Here is a 26,870-nt window from a genome sequence, read left to right as displayed (position 1 = left end):
AAGACGATATCAGAGATTCTACCTTTCATGTGAGTGACATGTCCTCAACGTTACAGGCCGAACCAGCTGGGATGCAGAGTGACAGTATAAGGAAAGAGGCCAAATTCATTGTATTCGATAGTTGTTTGATTGATATTATTATTCGGATGAAATGTGGGCATTCGGTTGGTGGGGAAGTATGTGGGGAGCCATTCATTAATGTGACTCATGCAATTCGAGGCACTAACCTTAAAATACATGCCACCTGTACAAAATATCATCCTTTCTCATGGTCTGCACAACCTATGCTGGGACAACTGCCAGCAGGCAATCTACTTTGTGCAGCGGCTGCACTTTTTAGTGGTTCAAGTTTTAAAAAATTAGAGTCTTTCTTTCAGTTTGTGGGAATCCATTTCATTGCGAAAACTCAGTTCTACAAATACCAAACCGATTATCTATTTCCAGCCATTAGCGAAGCTTGGAGAATGGAAAAAATGTCTATTGATAGTACATTCGCGGGCAAACGGTTCAGGCTAGCCGGTGATGGACAGTGCGACAGCCCAGGATTTTCAGCCAAGTACTGCACCTACCACTTTCAGGACATGGAAAGTAAGAAAATTGTGAGTTCGGTGGTCGTGCAGGTGTCACAAAGTACATCCTCAGTGGCCATGGAGAAAGTTGGCTTTGTAGCATCATTGCAAGAACTACAATCGCGGGGAATGGTGATCGACCTGATAGCCACGGACAGACACGTTTCAATTGCCAAGACAATGAGAGAACAGTACAAAAATATAAATCACCAATTTGACGTTTGGCATCTTGCAAAATCAATCAATAAAAAATTGTCGGCTGCAGGTAAAAAAAAAGAATTGCAAGGTATTTCACAGTGGTCCAAGTCAATCAGCAACCATCTTTGGTGGAGCTCAAAAACATGTGGAGGGTCGTTGGAAATTCTACTGGAAAAATGGCGGTCAGTAATGCCACACTGTACGAACGTTCACCGATGGAACACGAACCAACATTTCCACAATTGTGAACATGGCCATTTGTCCACAGAGGAGGCACGGAAGAAGAAGTGGTTGATTCCTTCATCACCCACTCACAAAGCCATTGAAAAGATTGTATTTGATAAAACTATAACAAAAGCTTTGAGGGGACTCACGGAATTCTGCCACACAGGAGATTTGGAGGTGTTCCACAATATGTGCCTAAAGTACAGGCCAAAACGATTGCATTTTGGCATGGAGGGCATGATAAATCGGACTCTTTTAGCGGTCTTGGCACATAACCATAATGTTGGCCGTCAACAAAGTAGGACGACCGGAACTTTAGGGACGCTTCGCTACAATAAGGCCTTCACTAAAAGAAGTAAACAATGGGTGATCAAACCAGTGTTTGAGGATATGCAATATGAGTTTATTGAGAAACTTATTGTTGACGTCCTAGATAGGCACATAAATGGAGTTGTGAACGAACCTGTGCAGGGGACAACTGCATTGCCACCCAACATTGCCTCTGTTCCATGTCCACCTAAAGAAGAACTCATTGAGAAATACACATCACGGTTTAAATGATTGTAATTTGATTGTCTGTTCTCTCGAGTCTCCTCATGTCGCAGGCCCATTGAATATGTGTAGCTATGTATTGTGTAAATAAAAGTGATTGCTCAGTGTACATGCAATGTGTCTCTCCACCCTTGCCCCTCCCTTCACCGTGCAGTAGTGCGAACCACCCGGGTGTCACCTGTGACTTTGCTCTGGAGTCTCCTCATGTCGCAGGCCCATTGAATATGTGTAGCTATGTATTGTGTAAATAAAAGTGATTGCTCAGTGTACATGCAATGTGTCTCTCCACCCTTGTTCATTTGCGCATTAAATTAAACCAAACAGTAATATAAATCATTTTTCAAAAAATATAGAATGTCTACGTATTTATGGTTCTGTGGGCCTGCAAAGCACGCAGACAAAATGCAAAGATGGAGTGTAAATTTCAAGTCCTGTGAGACGGCCTTACACTGAATGTAGCTAACTAGGAAGGTGTGCTCGTTCAAAGTGAAGGTCAGCTGCTTTGATTTTTTCTAGGGTGCCAGAATGGCCCACGACTCAGTATAAGGTTCTATTGTTATTTGACCTTGACAGGCCGGGACCACGTAAGAAACGATAATGAATATAATTTCAGAAACGAAAGCCATTTCATGTTCGTTCATTAGAAGAAATAACGTCTGCATAAAAGGAGTGGTATTTCGGGACTGCCCTACGCACAGACACAATGGAAAATGCAAATATAATGTAAGTAACTCTTTAGATGAGTTTATACCGCAATTTAATTACTATACAGTAGCTTTAAAGACGGGTTAAGTTGGACTTGTTCGTTCTATGTGGCATATTGTTTTGTACCGCGCACTATCTTGGGGAGAACCGTCTCCTTTTACGGAAGCACCTCAAAACCTTCCTCTTTGCTTCTGCTTTCTCTCTCCCTCTCCCCTGCTACAACTGGTCCACTGTCTGCGATCTCGGTCCTGGGCCCTTCCACTCTCCACCTGCACTCCCTGTCAACCCCTGCACTGGGGGACTGTCTCAGTATCCTACAGCCCCCCCTTGACGTTTAAAACCCAGTTGCACTGTCCTAGCTATGAAATAATTTACCGACCGAATATATAAAATGAATAATTTTAATAAAGATCTGATGGTGAGACTAATTTCATTTTTTATGTTTTTCAAACAGGTACTTCACCCATTATTGTCTGTGTCACGAGTACCAGACACCGGCGGATGGCTTTTATAACCGCCAGTTGCTTCTCCGCGTGAACAACGTTACCACCCTGACCATTTTATGGGACGATCGCCAAGTACAAGTATGCCCTTACGCGGTACTAACGGCTAGATGCAACATACAGACCGTTGTGGTGGCCTAGTGCCTCGTTGTTGGAACAGCCATGCGATTATCAGTGCGACCGAAGAGCTTATGTTATCGTAAACCAACACCCTGTGTACTGCACACGAACATCGCTTGCCTCAAGACGAACTATTTTGGATCGAGAGCAAAGAAAAATGAAAATCGTTGAATATTCTCTAAACATTTGATGTCCAATAAATGTACTTTGCCAAATGTACAATCTTGCAGTTTGCTTTTAAACCACAGTTTCATATTCCGAATTGTGGCGCTGTATTGTGAGATGATCTAAGACCCTGTGTACAGCAAAGGAACATCGCGTGCCTCAAAACGAACTTTTTGGAACCTGAGCAAATAAAAATGCAAATCGCTGAATATTCTCTAAACATTTGATGTCAAATAAATGTACTTTACCAAATTTACAATCTTGCGGTTTGATTTAAAAGTACAGTTTCATAATACGAATTGTGGCGCGCTGTGTTGTGAGCTGATCTGTGTTGGTTTCCGGGTTCTGTGTGGAGTCGCGCAGAAGACGCCTGGGTGCGTTTGCCTACGCAGCACAGTCACGTCACGGATAGAGGCGGGGAATATGAATGTTTTGATAAAGTCTGTTTCAGGGGCGGGGGATTTGATTTAGTGCCGCAAAAGCAAGTGAGCCAGGGCGATGGGGGGAAATGATAGGATTATCAGAAAATGGCGGCTGATTTCGAGTGCGTTAATGGACGAAAAGTCGGGTAAGGTCCATAGGAAAGTTTTCTACGATCTACCGAGTTATGCTTAAAAACACATGGCCGAACCGTAGGGACAATAAAAAAAAAGTCCCAGAACTATCCTTTAAATAGCACATGCCAGGAGGTTTTATGGCATGCTGCTGAGGCGCTAAACCTATTGTCTGTCTGTATTGACAAGTACATTCTGCCTTGATCAATTAATCATGTAATGCTTTCTATGTTCACTGTGGAATACAAAGTTTGTGTGTTGCATACAGCACAAATTCTGCAGCATTCTTTCCTTCTTCTGGTAATTATGTTGTTCATGTGCAATAGCCAAAGTTAAAATCCATATTGATAAATTGAGTGCCACAATGGTTCAGACGTTCGCTCAGTGTGTTAAGCACACATTGCAGAGATGTGTGTCCATATGAAAGATTAGAAGAGCACATTCCAGCAAGGCTGGTTGAACCTTTCCTATATCTGAAGTTTATAAACCTACCTGCATATGTATTTGGTTTTGCAACATAAGAGGTGCTTTTATCAGCAATGCTCCTGCACCAGATAGGGGTTGCTATAAAAACTAACATGCCATTTCTATGGTGATGGTCTAGAAATTGGTTTGGTCAGATGGGGCGTTCTAAATCCTAGGCAATCCCTTCCAAATATAAGCATAAACTATTAGTCCAAAGGGTGAATAAGAGACTGTGGGACCGAAGTGTTCATGCTTGTATCCAGGCGTTGCCAGCAGACGATACAGTGATCCTGGTCAAATCATATATCTCTTGCATTACTGTGCTGTCTTCTGTGAGGTTTGCCTTTTTGCATGCTGGTGGCATCGTTTAGCTCATTACTTGATCTTTCTTCTTATGTAGGCCATTTGAGTGGAAGGGGTGGTAGACAGGAGAGAGAGAGAGTGGACCAGATGTTGTAGGCATTGGGGAAGCATATATTAAGGTCTGTTCGTTTGACACAACTTGTTGCTTTTTGTATAAGAGTCAAAGGTTTTTCTGCACGTTTATGAATGACAATTTCACAAGCCATTGTTTTGGAAGTATTTAAAGCTTAAAAGTACAAAACATACCTCGATTAAATCTGTTATATCAGATCGATAGGTATGCTGGTACTTATATACTTCCCTTGATGATGGAGAGAATGTAGCTAGAATCATTCCCATTTTTGCGTAACACCCTTCTGTAATATTTTGGTTTTAAAAATTGTCAGGTTTGGAAATGTGATTTATGTACTTTGCAAGTCAGTTTTATAAAATGAGATAGTTTTAGTACATGGTAAGAGCTGGAAAAGAAAGTGTTCAAATGCAGAAATTGCAGTGTTGGCACAAATCCCAGCTTCACCCCGTAAAGCAATATGTGATCCTGGGCATCTCATTTAATCTTGTATTTCCTAACCTCTCAGTGTTGCCAGTCCCTAAACCTTTCAAAATGTTCAGCCCCTCAGTGTGATTTCCTTCTCAGGATATGATCTTCATAAAAGCCTCACTCATGGTTTCACTGGCTATAGGGTTGCTTCTACTATAATAGTGAGCATTGACATACTGCACACCACAGGCACTTGTTCCCCTGAGCTCTAATGGCAACGCTATTTGAAAATCATGTCCCACTTCTAATCTCAGTCTGTATTGATAGAGGCACCATCCTGGTAGCTTGTAATCTGCCTCCACTATCCATTCTATGGTATGTGTAGCTTTCTCCTTCCTTACAATTGGTCTACTCTATCCATGCTTGAGCACTTGTGCATTCTCTGAGTCAGCTAATGTCTGCTCTCTGCCTATTCTGGGTTAGATGTACCTTTTACATACAGTACTGCATTAATACTACAGGCTGCAAACCTTCCCGGATGATATTGATAAAAAGTAGCCTGTTTCTTTTTTTTATATTTGTTTATTTATAATATATACAGAAATACAGAAAAATCAAACAAATCAGCAAGCAAGATGACAAGAATGCGAATAAAAACAAAAATAGACTAAAAGAAATCATTAAACACATTCCAAATCTTCTCATATGTAGACAATTTACATTTCAGTTTGTATATCAATTTTTCTGTCCTCGACAGACAGTGCATTTCTTGAATCCATTCCTCAAAGGACGGAGGTACCCGACCTTTCCATCCACGGAGAATCAATCTCTTGGCCACAATAAATGCCCTAAAGATCCACTTTTTCAGGGCAGAGCTGACATCATCCAACCCTGAATCACCACCTAGGACTACCGTCCTAAAATCAAGAACAGACCCTCCACCTATAATCCTGCCACACACATGACAGACCTTATTCCAGAAATCCCTAACCCTCACACAGCTACACAAGTAGCCTGTTTCTATACTAGAAGAGAAGTAACCTCTTCGTAGATTGTTAATGTTGGCCTTCAAATGCTACTTGTTTATCAATCTGATCAGAGCAAGAATGAAGAAGGTAAGGGGATTTAAAGGGAGTAAACATGCTTATTTTGAATGCTGCGAGGCGGAATGTCTACCTATGGGTTTTGCTCATGGTGGGGAGAGGGGGTGCCACCAGATATACTTGATCACTTAATTCCTTTGGTTTGATTGAGGGGGTCCCCAAAGATGTCCATGCCCAGGGCCCCAAAAAAGCTTAAGATGGCCCTGCCCACAAGCAGACGTAACTTCACGTAATAACCCTGCTAGTTCAGTAGCACCAGGTTTATTCATAACCTCTATGATTTTGGTAAGGAGACACAGGCTAGATCTGTGAATGGTCACCGCAGCCAGCACCTACACTCTGATCATTGCTCTAGCACCACTTCTCTAGCCAGAAGCCGAAGTCTCCATAGGCCCTCAATCATCCGCATTGCTAGCTGTTAAAGCTCTCCTTTTTCAAACTATCACTGATGGTGACGTGCAGCACTTTGCTTCTTATTGAGGTTAATAGTCCACAGAACACCAACAAACTGTTCCACAGGAACATTTTTCCATGCCCCAATCTTTCAGTCTGGAGGTGGCTGAAATTAGTGAAATTAAGATTTCATTTTATTATTGAATATTTATTTTATAGCACATTGAAATGAGAAAATGGAGGACAATGATGTTCTTTCCTGCTGAAATGCAAGGGAAAATGTATAGGAATTTCTTTTTTTTTAAAATTAAAAATATGTGTTTATTTATTTAGGTATGAGATGGAAGAGAAATATCAAACTCCTTGCTCTTTTCAATGATAAAAGAGGGGGCAAAATCAACAGGGATTGGCATCAAAATTGTGATGTGACCGGAGAAACATATGGATTTCCCTTGTGTTGCAGGAAACAAATGTGAGCGGAATTCCTGCAGGGAATCCAATCCAAAAAGACACATAAGTGGTCAAACAATGCAATGTTCGTGTCCGTTTGATTTCATGCCTCTACCACATTTTTCCAAGTACATCAGTATAAGCCTGAGTTGAATATATCATGCTGTTGTGGTACGTTAGGATATTTGCAGAGCAGAAAGGACTGTGTTTTGAGCGAACAATATTAATTTTGTAGATATTTAACTTTTGTCCTGTTTATTTCACAGACAGCGTAACAAGCAATGAGAATCAACCAGAAGGAAATTCCCTTTGTTTTCCATTCAACATGTCCTCTGTCCCACAAGATGAGGAGCTGACGGGCTTGGAACTCCGCCTCTTCATCAAAGAGTTTGGCATGAAGAGGCCAGACAGTACAATGAGAATTAACTTGTACCACGTGACTGACCAATCCAAAAACAAAGGCGTATTGTTAGAGAGCAGGTTGCTTATTTTGGATAAACCAAAATGGGAGAGCTTTGATGTGACCCCTGTGCTAAAATGGATTCTGAGAGGGGGGGATGGACTCCGTTTTGTGGCAGAGGTGCTTCTGCTCAATGGGAGCTGTTCTGTGCATCATCCGAGTGGACATCTCAGGGTGAGCAGATCTAGGGGTGAAGATGAAATTCAGTGGGCTCTAGAGAGACCTCAGCTGGTGGCATATAGTCATGATGGAAGAAGCAAACCTTTCACAAAACGGTTCAAAAGAGGACGGAGGAGTATTTGGAGGTCACGTTGGGATGCGGACAAGCGGAGAAAGGCGCTCCAGATCTCTAGGAGCAGAAGGACAGGAAAAAAGCAGAAGAAGAGTAATATGCGGTGCAGGAGACACCCACTTTTTGTTGATTTTAAGGATGTTGGCTGGAATCAATGGATTGTGGCCCCCAAAGGGTACCATGCTTTCTTCTGCCATGGTGAATGTCGCTTTCCTTTAGCAGATCATTTAAATTCCTCCAGCCATGCTATGGTACAAACACTGGTAAACTCTGTGAACTCTGCAGTGCCCCGGGCATGCTGTGTGCCGACAATGCTCAGCTCTCTTCCAATGCTCTACTTGGATGAGGATGAGAAAGTGGTGCTGAAGAACTACAAGGATATGGTGGTGGAGGGCTGTGGCTGCCGGTAGGCTGGGCATGGGTGCCAAGAGAACAGATTGTGGCTGACAAATGGGTACATCGGAAGTCTACCTGACTGGCCTGTGCTCCAGAAAGGTCAGTAGGCCTTTGGTACAGCCTGCCCCATGTCAGGTGATACAGTGATAGTGGATGGCTTGTGTTGGTAGGTTTTTCACGAAGTACAACGGCAAACGAGCAACATTCAGGGGTTGAGACGAGAACAACCTAAACATATAAGGAAACACAGCATACCAATACCTGCATTGTGGTGAAGATTCTCCCCCATAAACTGAAATGGCCCTGATTACATCCTTTCTCGACTCTAACTAATTTGCAACTTAGTCATATTCGTTTTTAGAAGAAATCATGTGTCCATGACTCAGTCACACAGAAATGTAAGCCAATCAGGGATCCCATTTAGGTGGTGATGTTGTGACTGGAATATGTGGTTGAAAGGTGCTGGTCTTCATCCCAAAACATTGTAGCATCATTTCAATGCGTTGGGGGGCGGAGGGTGTGTGTGTGTGTGTGTGTGTAAACAGTAATTTCTGAAAAGTAGTCAAAATGTGGCTTTCCCAGGATAAGGGCATGTGTTTTGGAATTCTGGTTAGTTATTACTCTCCAGCTGCCTCCTATGGACCTGAATGTTCATTTTACCTCTCCGGATCCATGCCTTCCAATTCATGGAGTCATAAACCCACTGTTGTGTTAATACGTTTGATATTGCACGCCTCTGCCATTTCCATTACCTTGGCTGAATGTTAAGTCCTTCTAGGATACTACAAGAGGAAGTGACATATGTTACAGCGTCACTGTCTGCATAAACAGAAGACTCGAAAGTCAGGCTTTAGCCTTGTTTTATTCATATCAAACACATGGGCTGAAAAAGGGTCTTCAGTAACTGTTGGGAGAAAACTAGAACACAAGAGGAACATTGCTAAGTACAACAGTGCAACAGTATAGAGGGAACACAAAATAAATTGGAGGTATGACTGTATCCTAATCTAAATAGGACTTCATGTCCTGGGTCCAGGTTTCTATAAGCTAATACGAATCACGGTTCTGGGTTATACCACTGTCGATGCTTGCTCACACAGCAATTCACAGTCATGGAGAGTTTTGTAATGCCGAAGCATAATTCTGTAGTGCTCCAGACTTGGAATGGCCCTCATGGGTTTGATGTGTGGCAAACCTCTGGCCGGACATGGTAACCTCCTGTGTCCTGAGTTTGTAGACACTGACACATTTTCTTCCCTGTATCCAGAGTCAATTTACAAACTACAATTCTTGCCAGGCCGCCCCCAAGAAAGGGTTGGTTGAGTAGAACAAGAGCCCGATACAGGTTCAGAAGATCTAGTTGAGAGCGCTCTTCCGAACAACTCCAACAATGCAGTTCCTAAGGCTTTGTATTCCTCCGGGATCTTGGATTCTCACCCCAGCAGCTACTCTCTTTCTATTTCACTGGTTCTGGCTCATGCCAGGGTCTGGACTGTAGCCCCAAGCAGTCTTTCTGCCTCGGCATCTTTCTCTCTCTCCAACTTCTACCATCCTACTTCTCTCCATCCTCTTTCTCCAACCTACTCCTGATCCTCTCTCTTCTTCCCTTAATTTTCCTTATCCTCCTCCAAACCTTGCTCCTATCTCCTCCTCCTTGTTTCTCTGCCACATCTCCTACGTCCTATTCCTTGCTCCTCGCACCTCCTCTCTCTCTGTCTCCTCCTCTTTCACTGCAAAACAAGCACACTCAAAGCTGTGCTTCCTCGTCCCCTTTTTATAGTGTGTAGTTCTATACCGATCTCATAGACTTCAAATGCAGACTCTATCCCTTTTTAGTGTTTAGCTCTTTACCTTCTAAATCCTCTCCGAGCATAAAGGGCCCTCCTGCCATCTTGGGATCAGGCAGCACTGCAGTGGCAGCTACCTGATTCCGCCATGGCGACCCAATGCTCACCTGTGTCTGTTCCGTCCTCCCTGTGAGATTCCTCTGTGCTTCACAGACTGGTCCCATGTATTTCTAGAAAGTGAGTGAGTGGTCCTGTGGTATGACTCGCACATCGCTTCTCCTTATCTATACAATCACATCTGTTTGTCTTCAACTGGCGGACCGCTGCTATAACCCATGATCCTCAAGACAGGGGTTCCCTCTAGCAGGGTGATAGGGATATTGGGGTGGATTTGCTTAGATGCCTGGTGAGGGGAGAGAGGCTCTGGGGGATCCCACCATGTGTCGCCTCCTGGGGTCGCATCACAGAGGAGACAGTATTACTTGGACCGCCGTAACTCTACAACGCCAAAATGCCTAATACATGGAGCATCGTGACACATACCAGAGTTCAGGGTCAATGAAGAAGACCTTTTGCAATAGTATTTTAACCCTGTAAAGATTCATAATTCTGTGGCACATTTGGATTTTCAAATCAACAGAAAAAATTAATGAACAAAGTTTAAGAAAATATGCGAAAAATTATGAAATCCAGATACTACACTGAATATTCTCACATTCGTATCATTGCAGCTTAACAGGTTTCATACTGTGTTGAAATACATTGACATGTTTAAAATCCAATTTGTGTAATACAAAACCTCAGCAAAGTATGGCAAACCAGTTACCATGTCTGTAAAATAGCTCACATGGAGAGAGCATGTTTTAGTACTGTATCATTTAAACCTGTGTTGGAACCCTACAAAAATGGACGTATTTCCTTGCATTCCACTATCTTGTCTCATCATGTGCTAGCCCCTGAATAAAGTACACATGTTGCAATAAGTTCTCATTGGTACTTTGCTGCTGATGTGAGGGTGTAATTCTGGTGAATTATATATACTAACATTGGATTTCCCCCATATCTTTCAAGAAGAAAAATGAATGGTCTGCCCATATTACCTACAAAGACTTCTGCATCCCAGAAGTCCTTCCCCCTCTGTCATATGTGACATGAAACAGATAAACAAACTGGAAATCTCTTCCTGATTTATTTAAATGAAAACATAGCAAATATTGTATTGAATGCATATTCTCTCTAATTGTATTGATGTATATCTGTGCATCATTATCAGTCTATCGTATGCCTGAGTATCACATTGTTGCCAGTCGGCAGCAATGCCATACAGCAGGGCATTGCTGGTTTACATTATTCCTGGTTATCAAATTACCTCATGGCCTCTTAGCAGATCATTGCCATTTTACACTGTGCTCGGTGAACAGCATGCTAGATTTCCAGTACACCCACTTAGCACATCATTTCTACCTTACTTTATGTACACTTTTCATGTTATTTTCAGTTTCCATTGTGCCCCACACCATGGGCAGTTTACATGTTGTTCACTTACCCCAACATTGCCCCGCTACAACAGCTCTATTCAAGCAGGCTGTACCTTCTTTTGCCATTGCTAGAAAGAGAGAAAGACAATTCTGCCATGCATTCGTAGAGCCACAATGGGCAACGAGCTTGAAACCAACGGTAATGCAGCAGTAACTACTCTCTCACCTCAGCATTTTCTGCTACTCGCTTGCTGGCAGGCTGTGGTGGTTGAACTGCCATGCCCGTTTGGCCACAGTCAGCCTAAAACCAGACCGGTTTGGGCGAGGCCCCAACAGCAGAGACGTTTTTATGGGAGGGCAAAAGGGGCACTTGCCCAGGGCCCCCACCTTGGAGGGGGCCCCACAGGGCTGCCTGATCTGAAGAAGTAAGATTCCATTGTTCACCAGTCTTAACTAGCACACGTCTGGATATTTGATGGGGTGCTGCTGAGGCTATAAACCCATTGCCTTTCTGTTTTGACTAGTACATTCTGCCTTGAGCTGGAGGGCGACTATCTTAAGGACAGCACTAAAATCTCAACACTGTATAACATTGAGAATTGGATGGAGGGCAACTGGATGTGCTTCAATAGTAAAAAGACGGAGATGATGATCTTCGGCACCCATCAAGCCCGAGCCAAGCTAGGGCCCGACTATGAAGCCTTTCACATCAAGCACACACACATTCAGGTGTTAGAGCAGGTCAAAATCCTCAGAATGATCATGGAAGCATCTTTGGGAGCAGAGGCGCAGGTTCACTACGTGCACGAGAACAATTCTTACTACCTCAGCTTACTCAGATCTATCTGTCCATTCTTGAGCAAGATGAACAGTGCCACGATCACTAGTGCAACCATTTTGTCCCGATTGGACTATGGAAAGTCTCTCATGCTCGGGGCCACTAAGAACTGCATAGAGAATGCCAGATCATGGAAAATATTGATGTGCGAATAATTAAAAGGTTTGAAGAAAAGTTCCATGGACAGGAAAGCACTGCATTGGCTCAAGATCGAAGATAGGCTCCAGTTCAAAGCCTTGACACTAGTGCACAGGTGCCTGATTGGCACTGCACCTGCATATCTCAAGAAAAAGATCTCACGATACACCCCGAATCGTTCACTGAGATCAGAGGCACAGGGCAGGACCATAGTGCTTCCCCACAGCCGAGCAACAGGCTCGGGCAGGGCCTTTCCTGTTCTGGCAGCAAAGAATTGGAACAACCTACCCTTAACTCTCCGACTTGCACCAAGCTACCGGGCCTTCAGAAAGAGCCTCAAAACACATATTTTCAAATAGAGGATTCCAGCACCCGGATATCTAGTCAGCTTAGGTCAGATTGTTTTAAGTCCTGTATGTAATTTACACGTTTTATGTCATGCGCCCTGATGCCTGCAGGCTTTCGACGCTCTACAAGAACATGAGTAAAAATAAATAAAAATAAAATTCGTCATATATTGCTTTCTGCGTTCACTGTGGTATACATAGTTTGTGTGTTCCTTACGGCACAACTCTGTAGCATTGTTTCCTTCCTGTGGGAATTATGTTGATCAGGTGCCATAGACAACAGTGAAATGCATATTGATAAATTGAGTGCCACAATGGTTCAGGAGTTAGCTCAGTGTGTGAAGCACCCATTGCAGAGATATGTGTTCATATGCAAAATTAGAATATCACATTCCAGCAAGGCTGGCTGAGCCTTTTCTATGTCTGGAGTTTATAAACCTGCCTGCATATGTACTTGGTTTTGCAGAACAACATCTGCTATTATCAGCACGGTACCTGCACCAGATAGGGGTTTCTGTAAAAACAAACATATCCGTATGGTGAAGGTCTAGAAATTGGTTTGTTCAGATGGAGTGTTGTAAAACCTAGGCTATCACCTCCAACGATGGCATAAACTGTTAGTCCAAGAGGTGAATAAGTATCCAAATTCAAGAATATGGAATGAAAGTGTTGATGCTTGTATCCTGGATTTGCCAGCAGACGATACAGTGATCCTGGTCAAATCATCTAATATATCTTACATTAGTGTGCTGTCTTCTGTGAGGTTTGCCTTCTTACATGCTGCTGGTATCACTTAGCCCATTACTTGATCTTTCTTCTTATGTAGACCATTTGGGTGGAAGGGCTAGTAGACAGAAGAGAGCGGACCAGATGTTGCAGGCCTCAGGCAAGCATATTGTAAAGTCTGCTTGGGTGACACATGAAACGGTTTGCTTTTTGGTAAAAGTCAAAGGTTTTTATGCACGTTTATAAATGAAGATGTCACAAGCCATTGTTTCGGAAGTATTTAAAGCTTTAAAATACAAAAGACAAACCCAGATTAGATTTGTTAAATCACATAGATTGGTATGCTGATACTTATATAATTCCCTTGATGATGGAGAGAATGAAGCTAGAATCATTCCCATTTGCATGCTACTTGTTTATCATTTTGATTAGAGCAATAATGAGAGGTTAAGGGGACTTAAAGGGAGTAAACGTGCTTTTTATGCTGCGAGACAGCATCTCAACCTATAGGTTGCGAGCGCGACGGGTGGAGGGCGGGAGGCGTTACCAGTATTCTTGATCCCTTAATTCCTTTGGTTTGGTGGAGGGGTCCCCAAAGATGTCCGGGCCCAGGGCCCCAAAAGTACTTAAGATGGCCCTGCCCAACAGAACTTACTTATGGGAACACTTCATGGCACACGTGTGTTAATTGTCCTATCACCAGGGCAAAGATCCCCTTTGTACTGGTCTTAGTGCCGGAGCAGTGAAAGGTTTGTGCTGGTTTTAGTCACTGTGAACTGTCTAAACATGGCTGTTTCGCATTGGTGCAATGTCAGGATTTGTACTGTTGCACGTTCAATACTGTATTAGTGCCTACGATCAGATATCACAAATTGGGTAATTGCACTTGCAGTGCTAAATATATAGCTCCCCTGCAATGACAATATATGACTAGTCTAAGCCCTGGTGCAATGACAACATGTGCACCGGTGTTTGCACTGGAACTAACACAGAGCACATGATGTCTTTGCATCAGCCCTAAGACTCATGCAAATACATTTCTTTTTTTAAAAAGCTTTCTTTAGTACAGTGTCAGACATGCAAAACACATATTTAAGTGAGAGAATTATGACATCGTATTGCATCAGCACAAATTGTCCGTACAAGTTTCAGAGGATCAGGATCAAAGCATTCATTATTATATATCACAACGCATATTACTGATCATCATTCGTTTTCTGTAGGTATCTGCGGAATGGACCCCATATGTCCTTGGATCTACAGCTGGGTGCAGTCGACGAAATATAGCCCTCTTCTTTTTCGTTAGCATAGGTCAGTTCCGTAAGCCATTCATTGACACTGGGAGTCACTCTGGATTTCCAATATTTCAATATGCATTTTCTGGCAATTAAGCAACCTATATTGAAGAGTCTACGGATTTTCACATATACCTTCCCAATATTCCCTTGTAGATATTTAGGGGGTGAAAGTGTAGGGGGCATTTCAGTAATATCGTATAGGGCATTAGCCACTGATTGCCAGAACTGGGCAATCCGTGGGCGACTCCAGTACATGTGTTGGGAGTCTGCAGCTGCTGCGCCTCATTTTGCGCATTCCTCGCTAGCCACTGGCACACATCTGGAGATACGTGCAGGCGTGTAGTGCAATTGATTGAGTATCTTAAACTGTATTAGCCTAAATCAGGCATTTATTATTTTGTCAAGCGGCACCAGCGAAGCCATTGCTCATCTGGAATTGTTATACCTAGGTCTCTTTCCCATTTCCCTTTGGCTCTATTGATGGGTGTTTGATTGGGCTGACATGTTTTGTATAGTTTGGACACAAGTCTCCTAGGGTCTTTACTGGTCACTAACATTTCTACTGGCTCGCAGGCGTTCGGTTCTTGGTGGAACGAGGGCCGACGGCGTTGGAATACCATCCTCATTCTAAAATATTGAAGTGATCTGATTGAGTTATTGCCCAGTTTGGCCGTGAAGTCTTCGAGTGTGACAAATGTTCTGTCAGGGAAGAGGTCATGGAGAGACAACTCCTCTCCAGCGTATTACATACTTTGGATATCTTTGTCATAAGTCAGGGGTGGGGGGGGGAGTCCCGGGCATTTCCACAGAGGAACCGATTCGCGGTATGGTTTCACCACCCATAATCTCTTAAACAGTCTCGACCAGGCATTTACTGTTGTGCTGACCGGTTCGAATGAGCATGAGTCAGTGTTGATCCACTAGGATGATTGATTTTAAGTTTGAAGGCGAAGCACAATATGTTTCAAGGGCTAGGTGTAGTTGGGTATCATGGGAAGCGTACTAGTAGCCCTCATATTGTGCCTGCGAGACAATATAGTAGAGCTCAAAGTCAGGCGCCATCAGGCCACCCTATTCAAATCCCTCTCATTTAATTCGCAGAGCACCTGCTCCCCAAGTGTATTTAATTACTAGGGAGCGTAGTTTGTCAAAGAAAGTATGACCCGGCCATATAGGAATATTGCAAAAATAATACAGCAGTTTGGGAACCACAATCATTTTTATGTATTGAGAGTCTGTTGTATAATGATATAGGAAACCTTGCCCATAGTTGCAGTTTAGTGGCCAGTGTGTCTAAGTAAGTCTCGTGGTTATCTGCGAGTAGGGAGCAGTGCTATTGAGAGACCAGTATGCCAAAGTATTTAAGTTTATGTGGCACCCATCTGAATCCCATTAAATCTATCGGGATGTGTGTAGCATTGGTCAATGGGGACAGTTCCGATTTTGCCTCGTTAATTTGGTATTCGGAATGTGTTGTGAATTGCAGATCTCCTCCATCAATGGAGACATGTTTTATTTGTGTCGTCAGCATAAAGGGATTTAATTTGTGGTGGGTCCGCTATGTGGAGACCCCTATGACTATGTTTATATCATATTATACGGGCAAGGGGCTCAATCGTCAAAACGAAGAGTAGCGGGGATAAGAGGCAGCCCTGCCTCGTACTGTGGCCCATGTGAAAGGTGGGTGAAAGCGTGCTGTTGGTACAAACTGTTGGGTTAGCATATAAAACACTCATATACAATTTATGAAGTGATTCCCCAATTGCATCTGTTGAAGTACTGGCAAAAGAAACCGCCAAGAAAAAGAGCCGAAGGCCTTCTCTGCTTCGAGTGAGGCAGCAACAGCCTTGGACTTTGGATCTATTTGGGACATGATGCCGAAGAGTTTGCGCATATTAAACGCTGTAGAGTGTCCAGGGATAAACCTGGATTGGTCTGGATGAACCAACGTTGACATGAAAGGTAGGAGACGGGCGGATAAGATTTTGGCAAACATTTGGTATCAGTGTTGATTAGAGGTAATGGTCTATATGAGGCAATTTCAGAAGCTGGTCTGAGTGGTTTAAACAGTACAGTAATTATGGCTTCCGAGAGTGTAGGTGGTAATTGACCCGTCTGTAGGGACTCCTCCCAGGCCTTCAGAAGCTTGGGTGCCAGGATCTGTAGGAGCTCTTTATATAGTTCGATTCCTATACCATCGGGCCGGGGGCCTTTGCGTCATTATTGCGTCAACAACTTCATAGAGTACGAATGGCCAGTTAAGTACTAGCTGTGTTTCCTGTGATTGAGATGGAAGTGGATAAGTAACTAGTCAGATCTGCATCAATCCACATATCGAAATTGGCGTATAGGGGTTTATAGTATTGGTGGAACTCGCTATTGATTTCTTCATGTGTGGTTAGTATGTTACCTGTCTGTCCCTTGATCCCAGTGATGTGTTGTTCCCTTTTCTCTGACCGGATCGCACCTGTGAGGAAGCGGCCTAGTCTATCTGCTTCGCCATATCGCCTTGCTTGGGTGGGCTGGTTCATCAGGTGAACTTCTATACCCGCTAGTTCTGTACATTTCAGCAGGTTCCCTTTAATGAGGCCTAACAGCACCCTATTGTGTGATGTATCGTATTCATTTTTGAGCTGTCTCATGTCTGTTTCTACCCTGCCTCATTCCCTTCTCTTTTCTTTTAGACCTCCAGTGGAAACTGAAATCATCTAGGCCCTCATCCATACCTTAAATTTTTCCCAGACAGTAGAATAATGGGGAACAGATTCTTCGTTTCCTCGTGAAGAAGTCCACTGTTCCGTCCCACAATGTCTCAAGAAACATTAAATCCAGTAACGATGAGGGTGGCATTCTGCAAGGTGGGTGGGGGCACCAGGGCTCTCCCATATTATCATCAGTGAAACCGCTGAATGATCGGAAATGGTTCTGGGATATATCTTGCATTCCTGCACCATCTCTGCCACTGGGACCAACCAGTAATCAATCCTGGACTGTGCATCATGCACCGATGAGTAATAGGAATATTCCTGTAAGCCAGGGTTGCGGTCACTCTATGCATAAACCAATTCTGTTTGTTACATAATTTGCCTTATCATAGGGCCTGCATTTGTCAAATCCAGTTGGGTGTCTCTCGAGCAGTCTACTGCACAGTCCAGAATTGTATTAAAGTCACCTCCGCATATAGTAAGGTAGTGGAGTCCCCCAATTAGGATTCCGTTACTTGCCCATAGAATTCGGTGTCATCTAAGTTAGAGCCATATGTATTGACCAATGTATCTATACCAGATAGCTTACCCAACAGAACAGAATCACATACCTTCCGTGAGGGTCTACACAGCGCCTGTTTTCCTGGAAGGGAGGTGAACGATGTATCAGAGTCATCACCCCCCGCCCCTAGCATGAGATAACTAGTCGGTGTAGCCCCGCTGGTTCCCCCCTGGACTGGACTTTGGGCCATGGCGATTAATATATGCTAATATTTTCCTTGCCTTAATAGGGTTGTTCAGGCCCCGGACATTCCATATCAGGAAGGAGAACCTGTCACCTACAGTGTCCTGTTTGCTTTAAATAAAGAGTATATCTCGCTCGCATGAAAAACGGAGATTTTGTTTCGGTGTGTACTAGGGAAACAGTCAGACTTTTTTTTAAAGAGCATATGAATACAACTTCGATGCTTTTCAACCCTGATAACTTTTGGTGTACATGTACGTCAGTGACCCTAACTCTCCGTACATCCTTCCCTCCTCCCTCTTCATCACACCCCAACTTTATGATGTAGCCCATAAAAAACGGTGGGAATTTCCTGGGGTGCGCTGTGAACAGTGACTGCTATCATGCAGCTGGTTGCAGTGCCTACAGCCAGCCCCAGTTGTGCTAGTATTTTATATCCATGTACATTCTTGTGTCAGGAGAGCTTTGGTCAATTTCTGCATTAGTCAGTCATTGCCCATATTGTCCAATTCGTTGTTGTGTGGGCGCGGGCTGTAGTTACGGTTGTGGTCTTGCAGCGGAAGGGTAATAGAGATTGACGCTTCTATATATGCAGTAGCCTCGGTTGGGATCTCAAAGAAATGTGCGCAGCCTCCATGTTGAATCCGTAGCTTGGCGGGAAACATGCATAAGGAACCTGTTTGATTCGCAATAGTTTCTTCACAGGATCATATGATTTCCATAGGGCTTGCACATTAGCAGAGAAGTCTGGGTAAATATGGATTTCTGAAGTCTTGTACCAAAGCGTGCCTTTCTCCCTAGCCAATCGCATTAGGTCTCTGTCTCAGTAATTGAGCAATCTTGGCAGAGTAGTGCATGGAGAGGCCCATGGTTTAGGAACAGGAGCCAGAACGCAGTGTCCGTGCTCGAAGAAGAATTGCAGGTAGAACTTTGTGTGGTCGAACAAGGATTTTAGCAAATCTTCGACAAATGTTTCCATAGAACCTTTACAAGCCGCCTCGGGTATCCTGATTGTGCAAATATTGTTGCGTCTCGAGTGCGACTACAGGTCCTCGCACTTGTTTCGAATTTTGTTGACCTCCAGATTCACTTGCGCTATATCACGATCATACCTGTTGACCTTGTCTTCTGTGTCGCCAATCCTTGTTTCCGCCTCATTTATGCGTGTACTTTCTTTCTCCAGTTTAGATATTAGTGAACCAATGGTGGAAACAATGTCATCAAGCTTTATGTTCACTGCCATGAATTTACTTTGCATTGCCGCCAATAAATGATCCTCGCGGACATCCCCAGCAGTTGAAGTATGTTCACTGTTAGGTATGGGGTCTGTAGCACCCATGGCCTTGGTGGGGGTGTTGGTGAATGAATCCACCGGACCCTTTCATCATGTTTCCTTTCTAGTGGCGTTGGGATGGGTGGTGGCTTGTGGGTACACCCATTTGCCTGGATCGGTGAACGGTTGGGGAGGGTGTCGGGTTTGGAAGGGTGATGTTGCAAGAGTACTACGGTCGGGAGATTGCTCACTTTGTCTCCTCAGTATCTTGACCCCTGGAACGCTACTGGGAACCAAGTGGACTGAGGCTGCACTTGTCCAAAAAAATTTAATAATAAAAAAGGTATGAGTTAGATGCAGATTGTGGCATCTGAGCCGGAGAGAAAGCTGCTGTATGCTGGCTGTATGTAGATTATTGCCTGATCCCAGCAGTTGTTTAGTCTTGCGCTTGTGAGCTGCACAGGATCAATGGCATATTTTCACGTTTACCCCAACGTTGGAGTTCGCATATGCAACACAGTAGAGTGCAGGGGGTGTTCCAAGGCTATGGCAGTCATGTGCCGCAGGGCTGGATCCCCCACGAGCCCTAGAAAGTTTTAGTATGTGCCTTGATGACTCAGTGTGGGCTACGTCCTGTATGGGGCCTTTCTCCACTCAACATGCGGGTAGTTTGCATTAGAGTTGCTGGATCGTGTATCTTCTCCAATTGCATGGGATTGAAGTTGGGCCAGCAATGGGCAATTGCGTCCAGGGGGCCGCCGTTTCGCCGGTGACCAGATCTATCCGTGTATATCAGCGTGCCTAGTTACATACATGTGACAACCCAGCCAACTAGGGCGATTCTGAGCAACACTAAAATGGGTGTGGCTGAGGCGGCCATGTATTCACTTCGTCGGGTCTTCAGTGAGGCTGTCAGATGTTAAACAGAGCAACAAACGGACCCGTAATGCAATGCATGCATTTGCTAGTGGCTGCTAAGGGGTAATCTGCAGTCTGTGCTGCTTGAAGGTGGCTTCTGGGCTACCTCAATGCACGTTTTGGTAGCTACGCATAACAGGGTATACGCCTTTGTATTTTTGATGGCCTCAGGCGTGCATAACACTCACAGGGTTATGTTGCTGTGATCCAGCAGTGGGGCGTTGAGAGCGTTGTGTCGTACAGAATTCCAGCCTCGCGCCCAGTTTACTGTTTGCCGTGCTGAGTGTTTCAGAGGGTTCCCGTGTCTAATCTCCACGGCTTGGGCCACCAGTTTATACGGATGTGCTGGTCGGGCTCCGCTCCTCTCACCGCCAGCTCAGGCTTCAGCGATGCGCCGCTCTGTCCTTAGTGAGCGGTTCTGCTTGATTTTGGAGCCTGCAGGTTCCTCAGACTGTCCGCTATATGTGGCGACCTTTTGATGCCAAATCAATGGTATAAAACAGGGTTTATTTAGAAGAAGGATTTTATGGGACCAGAGCTCCCAGCCCAAGCAGGCATCCTTTTGATTGCTGAACAGCGCCCCCCATGCAAATACATTTCTTGCACCTGTGGTAATCCCAGAGTTTAGCTGTCGTTGCGCTGGATTTACAACCAGCAATTCAAGCCTGCTATAAATGTAGACGCAGACGGACATTTCTAAATACCTGTTTGCAGAGTTCTTGTACTCTCATTACTCTCAGTTTAGGCATAATAACACAGCATGACATGATAGATCACGAGATATCATGCAATATCATTGCATCTCAGAGTTGTCATGGCATGCTATGCCATGATGTAATATGCTGTAATATGTCATGTCATGATATCTCATGTCACACTATCATGCAGTCCATGGAATCACCAGACTGCAAAGCAGCGCCTGCCTGTGCGACCAAACAGAGCATTTGCACCACTACAGAAGAGACGTGCTGTTGAAAGTTTGTAGTCAGAGGTTGAAGGAAGTTCACGATCCCTACCACGCCAGTGGCTTCTTAATTAGCATAGGACAGACGGCCCCTGACCCAGAGTATCACATATGTCACTGCATCATCATGTGAGGGTCTGTTCAACCCCCACCAAGATTACAAGATTACAATATTACTGTCAATCTGTGATGTTGACTCAAGAAACTATGAAGATGAAGATCTGGTGAAACTCCTCTCTGAAGGTCAACAACAGATAATGCAAAGGTATTAGTCGTTTTGACCAGATCTAATGGTTCGCATGAACCATTAGGTCTAAATATGCTACCACCAAAGGTTCGAACACTAAAACTTCGATCCTTTGGTGGTAGCATTGTAAAAAAGAAAAATGGGGGCTGCTGGGGTGTCCCCGCATCGCCCCACTCACTATAATTTATAGTATATTGAGCAGGGATTGTGGGGGACACCCCCACAGCCTTCAGTTAAAAAAAAAAGAAAAAGAAAAGGACCCTGCGGCGCCGGTTCCCGATCACAGAAGTTAAAGGGAACTGGCGCCGTAGGGACCCAGCGTGAAGAAGAAGGTAAGTAGGGTTTGTTTATGTTGGGGGTGTGGGTGGGGGTGTGTTGAGGGTGTGGGTTGGGGGTGTGTTGTGGGTGTGTTGTGGGTATGTATGTGTGTTCGCATGAGAAGGGTGCAAACTTTTGGTAGTTCGCACCTTTCTCATGTGAACGTTCTGGCCACGGCAAATTCAGCCGCGGTCGGATCCCTTAGAACCAAAGCAGAAGCATCTGATGTCTATGCACGCTCAACAGGCCGTAGACAATTGGAAAGTCTTTAAACAGACCACCCAGCAAGTATCAAAAGTTCAAGCAACTAAACAACTGACCACAGAGGAAACATATCTAAAGACGTTACAACAACTATGGGATGTTTATAGCCTCTGCTGAAGTTCACCATAATGTTCCCATTTATTTTTCACAGAAATAATACCCCCGGGAAGAGTCTGAGTTCTTCTTAACCTACTTTGAAAGTGTCACTAGCAATGCTAATTAACTGGTGTCAGTGTATATCACTCCCTTCCTAGTCAGCAAAATGCAATAACTGGATTATCAAGTGGCCGGCCCAATGCAGACACCCTCTGTGGAGATCTAAAGCAAACATTCCTTGAGAGAGGGGGCCTTGACCAAGAGGTTTATTGAGTAAAATATCGATCTCTCAGATTAAAACCAGGAGTGCCTCAGACAATAATATCAGCGGGTAATCATCTGAGGTCACGTGGTTTCATTATTCAAATAACCCTCTCAACGGAATGATGGCAAAGATTATCCTTGATATAGCACAGGTAGAACCTCATTTGTCACCAGGTGCAGGGTAAAACACTGCCAGATTACAGGGTAAATAATGTTTCAGGAACCCAGTCAATCTTAATGGTTTTTGGGGCTAAAAGCACACACAGACTTGTCCCCTCCCACATCCAAATCACACGCCTGCCTGCCCCAAATCAATTAAATTAAGGGATTGCATGCCTCAAATCAAATTTAACAGAAGGAAATTAGGCGACCCAAAACTAAGTTTAATTTACTGACACTGCTACTATAATGGCACAGGTGAAAGGGGTGCTTTTCTGGCCCTGTGCCCCTGTGACATAAATGCAGCCTAACCCACTTCCATTTCGTATTAGACAATTTGTGAACCAACTACCATCTACCAACTACAAGCGAATACTGATGATCAGAAAGGCTACAGATGGTAAGAACATAGGCCTGTTGTAGGTTTCCAACAGAAATGATGAGCATGTAATACATGAGGTGGTCACCACCAACATTAAACAGACTATCGTTGTCACTTGAGGTATTTTGTTCAAAAGGAACATTGCAGGACAACAAAAGTGTGCTACCTGAAAGGTTATCTTACGTATAAAAAAAACTAAGGCAGAATTAATGCTCGCCAGGAACAACTACGAAAGATGTTGACAGGGTGGACAGCGGGAAACATTTATGAAATATGCAGAACTTTGACAATATTTTCTCTGGAGAAAGAATATATGTGTACAAACAGAATCCTGAAATAACTTGGGTTGCATGTATCTGCACAGTGAGAAATCAGAATTCAAGCTCATACAATAAAATGGGTGATTGTGAATGCCTTTATTTTGCTTGAAATTTACAGACATCTTTCAGTGTTTGAGGACCGGTTTCAGGATTTCTGAGACCAAATGACATGCATTGGATGCTCTCGTTCATTACCCGAAGTTACATTAAGATACATTGCCATGAATAAGCCAAAAGACATGTAACTTCGTTACATGCATGTGCATGGTCAATATTAGTATATGCAGAACGTGGACAGCATTTCAAGGGCTATTGCCTTCTCTTATGCGTGGGTAGCCTTTGAGTTAGAATTGACCTCAGTAAACGTTGCATAGTGTGGTTTACCTTTTTTTCTGTATGGTTCGAAGTCTTCTCTAATGAATTGTTTGGTGATTGCATTCTTAACGTTATGAATGAAGTGCGGTATTTGATGTATTGAGAAAGCGATGAATGTTCATATTTTAACGCTTGTAGGTGTTTTACTTATTGTAGATATTTTCCATTTATTCTGTATTTTTGCGTAAAGTTTTAACGACCTATATCACAAATAAAAACTAAAACAAAATATTATATATGGTGAACTGTTACATGAGGATGGTAGCTTTTTCAAAAAGCATACACTCTAAAAGGAGTCCTTCCATGGCCTCGCAATTTTGCAGGTAAGGCACAGGAAAAGAACATTATTTGCCCAAGAACATGCTTTAGTTAAGTGATGAAGATGGGACTCGAGCCATCAACCAAAACTTCATTTTGTGCACTTGACCATATTGCTTCTCATCTCTGATCTGGTTGGTAAAAATGTACACTAAAGCAATGTGACAAATATTTAAATCCTTCCTGAAACAACCTAAGTGTACGATTCGTCACGATGTGAAGAAAATGTGACGTCCATAAAGAGCAGACAGACATCATGCAAATGTACTCGACAATTTATAAAGGGGGTGAGGGATTTGTCTTTAGCAAAGACACAGATTTCAGTAGCCATCTGGAGCGGTGTGGGGGCTTTAGATGCAAAACCGAGATACCCCCATCACATCAGTTCTTATCACTCAAGCTTTAACAGCAAATAAGGGTCATTAGCTGCCAGTTACCTCACTGATGAACCGCCACCCATTCAATTGCACAAGGGAGACAGGCCTTTGTTAAAAATAGCCTTTGGGATGCTCTAATCCTAATGCCAGGGGCAGTGGTGGGGGTAGACCTTGGTGCCAGAGAGAGTCAGGGAATCCACAGGGGGCACCAATAATTACCATTTACTACTTTGCCAAGTTGAGGGAATGCGCTAGGGAGCATTTTCTATGGGTGGTGAGGGGTATCATATCTGTGCATCATGTATGTTTGTTTCTCCCAATGAATAGTCAGAATAGACAGAGAGCAGAGAGAACAAACCAGACAGCCCATGGGCTCCAACATTCCACTGGAGCATAGCAGCTACCTGGCACAATGAGAAAACTATGCAACACAAGAGCGAGTGCCAGTAGCTTCACAGCACCTTAAATAGCAAATACTTTTATCCCCCAACTAAATGGTACACATTGTATCGGCAGTGTAAGTATGATAGGCAGAGGTGGACTTGCCAGATTCTTCTTTATATATAAAGCTTAATGTATGTAGGTGTGTATGTTTGTCCGGCTATACAAATCCACACTGTTGAACCCACGTCTACCAAATTTTTCACGGATTCCTCTTTTGTCTAGGCCAAGATCGTAGTCTATGTTTGGATGCAAAAACAATAGATGCAAACAAAAAAGATTTAGAACAAAATGTACATTTGTTTTTATCGTGCCACTCCAAATATGGGAAATGGCAATGTTACAGTTTACTTAAGTTCATTCACAAGAAGAGAGCACAATCAATCAATCTTTCTTGCACATTTTCTCAAATGTGCTGATGTGCTGAAGCCATTGATTGACTGAAACATGCCGCACAAAAAAACGAACATCACTTGGAAAAGCTCCATCTGATGCAAAGCAAAAATCAATATCAAGAGCTTCTGAAACATAACAACAAACAGCAGCACGACTTGCCGACCAGAGGGCAAGAGCAACTTTCTCCAGCGCAAATGAGATGCCAGAGCAAACTGAAGCAAGACTTGCCTAAATGAGCACAAGAGCAACAACCTCCAGGGCACATGAGACACCACTAGATTAGGACACGGCCAACGCTGGGTACCCCAGCTAGTCTTCATATGTGTGCAATTGGCCTCATGTGATGAATCCAGTTAATGGGCAAGAATACATATTTCTTGTCTTCCACACAACAGTGATCTTCATGCAATGTAACTGCTCAGAGTGACAATTCTAAAGCCTGCTAAAGGTAGCAGTCAGACACTCCACTACCCACTTTTCCCATCGAGAATCGCTGCTTCATGCACTCTTGTTTTTTAAAAAGTTTCAAAATCTATCATTGTCCTTTTTAACATGTCATTTTGAATTTCTGTGCACATTATACATATGGGAATACAACACTTACAAGTATAAGAATGCAATGTGTTGTACATCTGCAAGGCAGGACTGGTTATGCCACAACTGAGTTGGGGCAAATATCTGCAAACTGTCATATCAGCTGTACAACTTTAAAGACTTAGACAGACCACATAAGAGCGTGTGTGATAAAGGCACTTCATTGTAGTCATTATCTGGCACAGGAATTCAAATTTTGGTTATGCATAATGTGTTTCATGGGCAGTAACCTACTAAACTATCTGACCCTCAGAGGTCCATATCACCGGGGCACTGGCAGTCAGCACATGCTTCCACTTGGCTCTCTCGACTCTGTCCTTTAGTAACAGGCACTGCCACAAGGGCAGTCATCGCGACCAGAGAACAACAAAATTATTGATGCAGCCTTGCTGCTAGTGCCCTGGCAGACCACTGGTGGTGATCATAGAGCAGCATGGACTGGGAGAAATGGTGACGGGAGGGAGAGGTGGAGAACACAGATTGAAGGATTGCAAAGGAGGTTTAGGCTTGTTGAGAGTAAGAGAGAGAGAGAGAGAAAGAGCACGGGGCAGAGACTGAATATTGAGTATAGACAGTTAAAGATAGGTGGAGGTGTGAAGGTGCACAACGGAAGCAGAGAGAAAAGGGACAGAACAACGAGAGTAGAGACAAGGAAAGTGTGCAGACCAGACAGGCAATCAGGGAGGGGAATGGATAATTAAAGAACATTACAATGGAGGCAGACAACAGAGGGAACTGACAAAAGAGGGACCATAAAAGGGAGAAAACAAAGAAAAGGAGGCCTAGACAACGAGGGCGAGCAAGAGAAGGCTGAGAAAGGAGTGAACATCCAGAGGAAAATAATGATAATGAAAATTATTTGTTATTTATTTAGCACTTGCGCCTAAACTCTGTACATAGAACATATGTACATACATTTGTTATCCCAACTGAAGTGCACAGCCCATCTCAGAAAGGGCCTGTCTCATGGCATGAGTCATAAAGGTTAGACAAATACAAAAACAACACATTAAAGTATTGAAATACCCCCCACACTCATCTTTTTGCTGTTGTTGAAATAAAATGCTTCCAATTAAAAGGTTCTGCAGGGGTTCCCCCAGTGTCCACA

The 26,870-nt window shown here is 43.6% G+C and overlaps 1 protein-coding gene across 1 annotated transcript in view; it reads left to right on the top strand.

Annotated features, from left to right (window-relative positions):
• The window catches only part of LOC138566905 (bone morphogenetic protein 2-like), a 163,120-nt gene extending 152,356 nt beyond the window's left edge, over window positions 1-10,764 (top strand). Inside the window, exon 3 of the mRNA XM_069644633.1 lies at window positions 7,113-10,764. Within this exon, the coding sequence (XP_069500734.1) occupies window positions 7,113-8,008 (896 nt within the window). The 3' untranslated portion in view covers window positions 8,009-10,764. The remainder of the gene's footprint in view (window positions 1-7,112) is intronic.
• The last annotated feature ends 16,106 nt before the right edge of the window (window positions 10,765-26,870 follow it).

This window comes from Ambystoma mexicanum, chromosome 2p, assembly GCF_040938575.1.
Source record: "Ambystoma mexicanum isolate Mex_15411 chromosome 2p, UKY_AmexF1_1, whole genome shotgun sequence".
NCBI classification, from domain to species: domain Eukaryota; kingdom Metazoa; phylum Chordata; class Amphibia; order Caudata; family Ambystomatidae; genus Ambystoma; species Ambystoma mexicanum.
Note: the sequence above shows the minus strand (reverse complement) of the source record. Positions and strands in the feature narration are given on the sequence as shown.